The sequence below is a fragment of the Volvox carteri genome, assembly GCF_000143455.1.
Source record: "Volvox carteri f. nagariensis unplaced genomic scaffold VOLCAscaffold_42, whole genome shotgun sequence".
In the NCBI taxonomy this organism is placed as follows: domain Eukaryota; kingdom Viridiplantae; phylum Chlorophyta; class Chlorophyceae; order Chlamydomonadales; family Volvocaceae; genus Volvox; species Volvox carteri.
The window spans coordinates 774,151-784,075 of record NW_003307585.1 but is presented as its reverse complement, the minus strand read 5'-3'; the positions used below and the strand labels follow the sequence as shown (position 1 = coordinate 784,075).

At 51.6% G+C, this 9,925-nt stretch overlaps 2 protein-coding genes across 2 annotated transcripts in view; one reads left to right on the top strand and one right to left on the bottom strand.

The window, feature by feature from the left end:
• VOLCADRAFT_95231 (uncharacterized protein) overlaps positions 1-1,466 on the bottom strand; it is a gene marked incomplete at both ends in the record, with an annotated part of 5,067 nt that extends 3,601 nt beyond the window's left edge. The window contains one exon of the mRNA XM_002954322.1: positions 1,454-1,466. Coding sequence (XP_002954368.1) covers positions 1,454-1,466 — 13 coding nt within the window. The remainder of the gene's footprint in view (positions 1-1,453) is intronic.
• Positions 1,467-2,516: 1,050 nt separating this feature from the next.
• On the top strand, positions 2,517-9,605 carry VOLCADRAFT_82772 (uncharacterized protein; the record flags this gene model as incomplete). The annotated part of the gene is made up of 12 exons (XM_002954398.1): positions 2,517-2,816; positions 2,906-2,976; positions 3,417-3,473; positions 3,833-3,960; positions 4,246-4,306; positions 5,002-5,080; positions 5,483-5,612; positions 6,204-6,371; positions 7,706-7,790; positions 7,971-8,115; positions 8,603-8,768; positions 9,482-9,605. Exons 1-12 carry the CDS (start codon positions 2,597-2,599, stop codon positions 9,603-9,605), a joined length of 1,434 nt encoding a protein of 477 aa, XP_002954444.1. The 5' UTR covers positions 2,517-2,596.
• Positions 9,606-9,925: the final 320 nt, after the last annotated feature.

Below are 9,925 nucleotides of genomic sequence, written 5' to 3'. Positions count from 1 at the left end.
GAATTGGAATGACGATAAGGAGATCCTAAATGTTCGGCAGCCGGTGTCTGCCGTGCGGTCGAGGTGTTGGCTGGGAGCTGTGGCGTGGTGTTCGTTCCTGCATTCGTTGTCTGCGCGGCTTCAGGGTCCACATACGTACATACGTACGGAAATACACACATACGGACATGCATCCCGACAAACATTAGATATGTGCAAACATATTGGTACGAACAGACTCACACACACACAGACGTACGCAGGGTGTTTGGCCTCTTGACCCCGGTTTTGGGGGGGCCCCGCCATTCTGGCCCAGTTAACGGCGGGAAATCGCGGAGTAGAGGCGGGAGAGCGAGGAGGGGGAAGAAGAGGATGGGGAGGAGGAGAAGGGGAGGAGGAAGGAGAAAAGGACGAGAGGATGGTGTGCCGGGACAGAGGTTGAGGTTGAGGTTGAGGGCCGGGCTGTCGTACCGCGCAAGCGCCGCGGTTTCGGAGAGGAAATACGGCTTGGGAAGGTCCCTTGTGTGTGTGGGTGGGTGGGGAGAAAATGGCCTTTGTGGCATCCTGGGGTGTGTGTCATGAGCGGGCGGAATCAACGAAACAAAACTGCTTAACACAACCCTAATGACTTTTTGCTGTTCAAATTAATTTCATGTCTTGGTTTCGCAATTTCGGTGGGGGGTGCTGGAAGGGCTATGTGGCGGCACGTCCGGCTTGATAACCTACCTCCTTACTCACCTACCCGCTGCTCTGTCCTCACCAGAATGGATGAGTGAGAAACAAAAATGCTATAAAGCACTTAGCCAAAAGTCCGCTCTCTCTCGCTTTCCTTTATAGGACCGAGGAGCCTAATTAGCACCCCTAGCAGTGTATTGGTGTGCGGAGAGGTGTGTACGTGTACGTGTATGTAAGAGGGGTGTAAGGGGAGAAGGGTGATAGTAGTAGTGGGGGTCCGTCCGGGGCCCAAAGGTTACGAGTAGCGCTTGTTGTCGTACAGAGGCTGCCGTACACGTGATTTCAGCACTCCTGTTTTTCGGTGTTTTGATGATGGTCCGTTGTTGTTGTTTAACGGCATCATCCTGACGCATCTATCTATACAGGATTGGCCGTTTTTTTACGGCTACTGCTATGTACCGTTGACATGATTAGCGCCATTGACTAGCATGATTAGCGTGCGTGACAGGCCTGGTTAGTACGACCAGCTCAGCAGAGCACGGGCTGTAGCATTCGATTAGTAGCAATCGTTGAACATTTTAGCCATTAGGATGCCATTAGGATGGCATCTGCGCTAGTTATGAACCACGTTTGGCCGGAATCCGTGGTTCAGCATGGTTACATTCTATGTGTAAGGCTAGCCAGCGGGCTGGTGGGCCAGGCAACCACACGGGAAAAGAGCTATTGGTGGGAAGATACTCTCGCCTTCGGTCTCTCTTTGCACGGAGGTTACGAACATAGTAACTGTCGTACACATCACCCGTGTACAACATTATTGAGCCGTCTTTATGACGTGGTACATGCGTGGCCGATGTACGATGACAGATGTCCTGGTTATTACATGTTTATGTTGGGGGGCGATTCTGGTGCTGGAGTTATTTACGTGATGAGCTTCCCCCCCTGACCTAGGGGGTGGCGCGCCCACAATCGCGTGACATATATACACACATGTACATACGGGACACACAACACGTGGCTCGTATCACTTAAATGAACGATGTCGGGTGAATCAGGAGTAGTAGCAGCAGCAGCAGTAGTAGTAGCTGTTGCTGCTGCAATTCATTACGCCAACTACGTATGTGCTTAAAAGCGGCGGATTGAACTGTATAAAGTACCTTTATATAATCCGCTGAGATCTTGGTAAACAAAAAACATGAAGGATCGGATGTTCATCCGTTATAACTTGCGCACGGGCGTACTGTGACAAGAGGCGTAACTAAGCACCCAACTGGCGTGTTTAAGCACTACGGGGGCAAAAAATTGCATGTGGCTGGTTCTTTACCTAGAACTCCTATGTTTCGTAACGTACGTGTGTGGTCAAAGTGGCCATAAGGACGCCTGAGGGCTTTCAGACTTTTCTCGCCACGGGACGGAGGGCGAACATAACTTCTTTGGAACATTTCATCTATATGGTTAAGGCCGATGCGAGGCAGCAGGTCTGGAAGCTGCGAAATTGTCGGTTGTCGGAAAGGGATGTTGTGCCGGGCGTGTAGGAGGTACACTGTCGCCAGTATATTTTGCAAAAACTGAAGGTAAAAATCTTGCTGATATAATAAATCTACATGTGCGGACAGGATAGGGAGCAGACATCACTACATAGCTCTTCTCAGCTCCTGCGTTTCCGGCTACTTCATTAGTTCGTTTTTTACAAGCATACAGAAAAATGCTGCTCAGGACAATCAAGCCTTCCCGTGTTTTACGTTTCCCTTCTCGCTATATAATTGGTTTCGTACTGAAACGTCCACGTCTGCAAGCATGACAACGGATGCAACTTTACAGTGCGATTATAATATCTGGACCATTAAGTCATCTAAACTACTATCAATTCTTGTTGACAGGAGCCTTTGATGCGCATATTTAACCTTCCGGCCTAAGATAACGATTCGTGGCTTGCTTTCTACAAATGCGGTTCTCAACGTCTCGACAAACGGCATCGTCTTGCTCGTGCTTAAGTCGCAGCTGCAATGCAAAGGCGATCAGAACAACGCAGTACAGGCCTCGCTCCTCAATTGCTGCTACAACTCTGCAATCCGTCGACAGCGACGTCGCGCGCGTAGCTCCAGACTGTTCTGACGGAACCACATATCATCCTAAGGGCTATAATGGCGCACTTATGCTTCAAGGTCCGCAGATTCCGCCCGTTTCATGTCGCACCCTGTCCCTTGCACTTCGCGCTCCTCTAAACGACCCCTGCTTCCATCGTGTGTGACAGCGTTCGCGTGGGACTCTTGCTTTCAGCATAATTGGTACGGGACAGTAATGAGCAAGGTGCAGGACTTAAAGGTGCGTGGGGGATGCGAAGTTTGACCGACATCCTGTCCCTCAAAGGTTTGGTCAGCGACGGGCGTAGGATTTCTGCCCAAGAAACCTCACGCGCGACTTCAATTGTTTATCAAACGCTGCCTCAATATCCCATTGTTTTGTTTACCTTGATCCTCAAAAAGATTTCCTGTTGGTCTCGTCCTCCTCCGGTCCCCACATTCTCCCCACCCCACCAGTTCCACCATGGACCCCTCTTTCCCCATTCCCTTGAACCACACCACACACCTTGAACCAACATCCTTTACAATGGCAAAATCTCCGAAAACTCCCCTTCAGCCGCCGTCGTACACCCCCTCTCTTTCCCATCCTGATCTTCTTTTTCTCAACCCGTTTGTAAACATTACACGTGTTAAAAACTCTCGCTCTTCACGACACCACCCCCAAATCTCTAAACAAATCAGGCGTTGGGGATATCACATGTCTGGCTGCCTCCCCCTTCCCAGAGCGTTTCTCCTCAGGTAAGGTTGTGGTACGACATTAGTCTTACGGTTTGTAGGCAAAACGGCACGTTTTGTGTGATTGTCTCTTTCCCACGAACCAGACACCCCACTTACACCCTCCTGCTCCTCAAAACAGCGGACAGCACTGCAGGAGGGCAGAGGGCAGAGTGTGTGGCCCACACAGCCGATGATGACCACGACCCCTAGCCCCTCCGTTACGGGGTTGTGTGTTGGCGGTACCGTATGATCGTGTGTGGCATCACGAAAATGCGTATACATTATTACAAAGTGATGACGGATGTGTGTATTGTAAACGTGGATTTGTGTTTGCGTGCATGCTTTCGATGAGACCTGTGTATGCTCTGTCGTCCCCACAGGGCTACATGCCCGGCCAGCTGTACAACTTGACGAGCAAGTACGGCAACCGAGAGCAGTTGATGAAGCTTAATCAGGCGCTGCAGCTGGCAGGTATTCATCCTATCGCCGATGTTGTCATTAACCACCGGTAAGAATATACATCTAGGGTCCTCTGTGTGTTTTGCATCCACAGCAGCCAGCTAATGTCCGCGTGGCCAAAACAGGCAATGACGCAGAAGGGGCGAATCTGAGGCAATCAAAACGAACGAATTTCAGATAGTAGCGACCGCTTTCACACTCTTAGCACCAGCCTCCGTCCGTAGAATACACATAAGATAATTACCTTTGCGATAATTTTACACCTGCAGCCCCTCTTTCCCCCTCCTCCCCCGCCTTGCGCGCTGTCAACACTGAACTCGCGTTGTCCTGGCAGCTGCGCAGATGAGATGGACGGCGGTGTGTACAACAGGTTTCGTGATGACGTGGACCACAAGGTACGACATGGATGACCGTACATGACTGTATGTACAGATTGTGTGAATTGGTGGAGAGTCGATTACTTACGGTCCTATGCCCGTGGTTGAGGGCCTCAGGGAAGAGGGTGAGGGGACGCGTGTATCAGCTTAGTGACTGTTGTAGTGGGTTGGAGGTTGGGGGGTTTAGGTTGAAGGGATGTTGAAGCTTGGACGAAGCCGCACCACCTCCACCTCCACCTCCACCTCCACCTCCACCTCCACCTCCACCTCCACCTCCACCTCCACCTCCACCTCCACCTCCACCTCCACCTCCACCTCCACCTCCACCTCCACCTCCACCTCCACCTCCACCTCCACCTCAGCAGTTACCCAATACACCATTCCGGAGCAACTGCATGCAGTGACTATGGCAGCGACACGGCACACGGCGTGAGCGTGTCTCCTTTCCCTCAATGCCTGAGCTGAGCTCACTGACTGGGCTTTTCAGGCCTGAAGCTCGACCCGCTGTGCCCGGCTGCGCTGCGTGTGCTCCTGTGGTGTACCTCCCTGCCTCACCACGTGTATCGTCTGGTATCTCGTATCTCTTATCTCAGTCTCTATCTGTCGTTGCGTCTGTCTGTCTGTCTGTCTGTCTGTCTGGTATCTCCTCCCCTAGCAAACACAAATTTCACTCTCCTTCCCCCTTTTCCCCCCCCCCCCGCGGGTGTGTGCAGGGTCGGCGTATCGACTGGGGCAAGTGGGCCATTACGTGCAACGATCCCGCCTTCCAGGGATCCGGAAATCCCGACACCGGTGAGGGGGAACTGGACGGGGACTTGAGTTGGACTTAGAATTGGAGTTGGGGGTTAAAGCTGACGGGGATGTACGCACACACACGACGCGCAATTTCCCCAGCCAAGTTGGGGAGCTGGCCCCCTGTCCCCCGCCAAATCCCCCCCCACCCCACTTCCTCCCTCCTCCCTCTCCCTCTCCCTCTCCCTCTCCCTCCTCCTCCGCCTGAACCTTCACATTTGCCCTCCCGCCCCCTCCTCTCGCCGCTCGCGGTCGAGTAAGTTACAAAGTCCCTTCTTCGTCCTTCCTCTTCTCTTTGCCCTCTTCCTGCTCCGAAGAGGAAAATGATAGAGGAGGAGGAAGAAGAGGGGGTTCTCCCTCCGTATACACTTCATGACCCCCCGACTCCTCTTGACCGCCCAGGTGACGATTACGGCCCTGCCCCCGATCTGGACCACGCTAACCCGGAGCTGCGAGCCGCCCTGAAGGACTGGCTGACGTGGCTGCAGAGGGACATTGGGTTTCGGGGCTGGAGGCTGGATTTTGCTCGAGGGTATGGCGGCGAAGGCGTTTATGGAGGGAAGGGTTTTAAAAAACGCTTGAGCATTCGGGCTCTTTTGTTTGTCGTTCCTTTTTAGCCTGACCAGATAGTATTTATATAGGCCATGCTTATTAAGGTATTCCCTTACAAGTGCTACTGGGCAGGAGGTCTCTGGTTGCCTGGTGCTGTCCGAGCCGTGTTGCATACAGGGGCTCCAGGCCCTGGCGGTATCTCCTTATCATTATGGAATTTACATATATGCAGACATATATATGTCTATATATATGTCTATATATGTCTATATATGACATAAATATGCAGACATATATATGACATAAATATGCAGACATATATATGTCTATATATGACATAAATATATACACATACTTCGCAATGCCATCGGTCAAGGAATCCTTTTCTTTAGTTTGTCGCTGCGAAATACGGCCGCTGTATCGCATTTCATCGCCTTTCACTTCGCACCCCTACAAAAACCTCGCCAAATCACGCGTCAGCACCCGTCCGGCGCCTTATTTGTCAATGAGCAAATCCGCACACCCACCAATCCGTATACATTTACGCATCTGTATGTATGTATCTATGCAGGTACGGCGCTCAGTTTGTTACCGAATATGTCGACGCAACAACGGGAAAGGACCACCTCAACGTTGGCGAGTTTTGGGTGGATCTCTCCTGGAGTGGGCCCCACTTGGATTACAATCAAGATGGCGCTCGGCAGCGTCTGTGTAACTGGATCCGGGCGAATGGGGAGAGGTGCGAGATGGCGTGTGCTATGTAGTGTTGCGAGTGGCTGCGCCGGTAGCGGATAAAGCAGGATGAGTCGCGATCGCCAGCAGGACAAAACCAGACAAACGAACACATCATCACGCGGCAGGTGCTATTGTGTATGCTTTAAAAAATGTAAATAGTAAAATAAAGCGTTTATGTGGCAAAATCTTAACCATGATCTGTCGTACTAGGTACTAGGTATTGTGAAACACCATGCAAAGGTGTAACGACGCAAATGCCAATCTGAGCATCCCGGGTTACGCCTTTGCTGTGTTACAATGGTATCGAGACGGGACCGCACGAATTCCGACATAAACTTCGGGTCGGCGGTTCGATTCTGGCAACCAGCAAGTCGCAAATTGGCGATTTCATGGTGTAATGGATAAACCAGCGCACTGGCGCGAGGTGGGATGGCTCCTGTGCTCGAAATAATGGCCGAGGACGTCCATTGCTAAGTGGGGGGCAATGTAACGACGCAAATGCCAATCTGAGCATCCCGGGTTACGCCTTTGCTGTGTTACAAAAGGCGGATAGCATAAAGCCCCGCGGGTCGAAGTACCGATCTGCCATTGTACAGCATTGTACCGGCCATTGCCAGAAAAGGTTTGCGCAAGTCTCTTTGCCGCATAGATGGTCAAAACTGTAATGATGTTGCGAATTGTATGTGTAACAGGTTAAAATTCCCAAATAATCTTTTTTTAGTAGAATTAACACTTTACGTAACTAAAAATATAAGTAGAATATGGCTAGAAATTAAAAGGTTGAAAATATAGGAAACTTGATTATATTCAGCGTAACTTCAACGCTGTCGGGTAATATGCTAATCATTTAGTTGTACCTATGTCCGTCTATACTGGTTCCGGGTCCCAGGTGTGCCCGTGCTTTATGTTTTCCTGGATATCTCCGACATTCTCGTGTATGCATGTATTATGTATGTATTATGTATGTATTATGTATGTATTATGTATGTATTATGTATGACTTAGATTACGCTGTGGGCTGCGAGAGCTGGGGGCCGAAGCCGAAACACAGCATTATTATTATTATATTTATTATTATTATTTATTATTATTATTATATTTATTATTATGTATTATGTATGTATGTATGTATGTGTCACAATACCTTAGGATTGATCCTAGTGATTTCCAGCTACTTGTGTTGATTTGTTTGCTCTTCTACCCCTTTTCCGCTGGTCCGCTCCTTCTCTCTGCTGCTCCCTCGCCTCTATTATCTTCCGCGGCCTCCTCCACCCGCCTGCCCCACCTCTGCCTGCACCTCTACCTGCACCTCTGCCTGCACCTCTGTCTGCACCTCAGGAGTTGCGCATTCGACTTCCCTACTAAGGGCCAGCTTCAGGAGGCGGTCAAGAAGTGCCAGTACGACAGATTGCGTGACTCTAAGGTTGGCGGCTGTGTAATAACTCGTTGGGTTAGCTGGGTGGTGTGTGGTACTAACTCGTTGGGTGGTTGGGTTATTCGCAGTGCAGCTGTGCTAGGTGCTTTTACCTGGCCTGGCCTGGCTAAGAAACTGAAACCACCTTGGACACCTAAAGCCTTGTGTCACATCCTTCTTCCCCCGCAGGGTAAAGCCCCTGGACTACTGGGCTGGTGGCCAGGCAAGGCGGTGACCTTTGTTGAGAACCACGACACGGGCAGCACTCAGCAACACTGGCCCTTCCCACCACAACATGTGGCGCAGGGTTACGCGTACATTCTCACCCACCCGGGTAGGTTCCTGTGTATGTATGTGTGTGTTTCTTGTCTATGTGTGTCTGTATGTCTGTATGTCTATTGTCTGTTTGTGTCTCTGTGTCCGGGGTGCCCACGGATATTGGCACGGTGTATGGGTGCGGTATGTGAGTGGGATGCGCCGTGTGTTTTGGGGGGCTGCATCAGGAAGATGTGCTGATGTGTACGAGTATATGTCCGTATGTATGTATATCCGTTGGCAGGAGCGGGAGACGACTCAGGGTGCCGTTTGTGTGCTAAGGTATGGCGGAGGAGCACGGGTGCATCCCGGTCACAGGTGTTGGGAGTAAGGGATGCACTGCTTGCGGGGGGGCCCTGTGTGTGTTTGAGTGGAGGAGAAGACTGTACACATGAATCATGTATCATCCTTCCCTTCCCCCCTCTCTCTCCCCCCTTTTCTCCCTCTCTCTCCCTCCCTTCCTCCCTGCCCCTCCCTCCCTGTGCCCTCTCACACCACGCCGTCAGGCATCCCCTGCCTGTTCTGGGACCATTTGTTCGGTTGGGGTGAGGCTCTGAGACGGGACATTGCGGGTCTGGCGGCGCTGAGGCGGCGGTGCGCCCTGGAGGCGGACAGCCCGTTGACTATTCTGGCTGCAGAGAAGGACTTGTACGTGGCTCGAGTGGACGGGAGGTAAGGTGGCTGTGGGGCCTTGAAATTCACGCAAGGGGAAATCCGCCCGGCTGACGAAACGATGCTCGCCGGAACCGCCAAGGGCGTCATCGTAAAACGTTCCGCCCGGAAACAACCCTGAGAACATCACCAAGGCCTTCATACAGTGGGTGTGTACACCTCCGCGCAAGAAGAAGACCTTGATGATATGACCTATATGACATGACATTTTTGCTGTGGCGTGTGATGAAATGACGAGTGTAATGGGCCTGGGAGTATTCAGGGTATCGGGGATGGGAGAGAGGAGAACTTGCCGGTCATCACCGTCTGCTACACTATGACCCCCCCCCATTGCAAGCAGGCCCCCCTTAGCTCACCACGCTCCGGCCCCGAAACCACCCGCACCGCCCTTCAGCAGCCCCCGACCTTCAAGCTCTCCAAATAGCAACTCGATGAAGGACTGATTAGCTCATTAGCAAGCTCTCACTAAAATAATCTAAGATTACTCCTCAATCTTCTGCTCCTCATCCTCCTCCCCTGTTGATATGTATCATCTTCACGGCCAGCCACATTATAATATCATTACCGCCTTCAATGTTACCCGGCTGGGCTCCTCCGGGGGTTCTTTATTGTTATCATCACTTTTTCTCCCTTCATCCGCCACACTTCGGTGGGGTAAGCACCATCGTTCTGCCTCCTCACTCCGCCACCCGCGGACCCCGCAGGTCGGGCAGTTTGGTCCTAAAAATGGGGCCTCGGTTCGACATGGGCTCCTTGCTGCCCCGGAAAGATGAGGGCTGGGTGTTGGCGCAATCTGGAACCGATTGGGCGGTGTGGGAGAGGAGGTCCTCCCAGTAAGGCACAGCCAGTAAGGCAGGCAGCCGCGGCGACCACTGCTACGCGTTGCGGCATGCGATGATGCCGCCGTAGCAAAAAGGCAACCGCTGCTGCTGCTGTTGCTGCGGTTGCTGCTGCTGTTGCTGCTACTGCTGTGTCTGAGCGAGGCTTCCTAAGCAGGCCTTTATTGTTTTGGTGGGCGCCTGTTGCTGACATCCGCCGATCGGTACTTTTCTAAAGTCGTGATGCAACAGTGTCTATCTGTTTTTATTAGATAGGTTACGGTAGAATCTGCTTTGCTGAAGGCTTTATTTAAGAGCTGATGTCTAATAAATAATAGT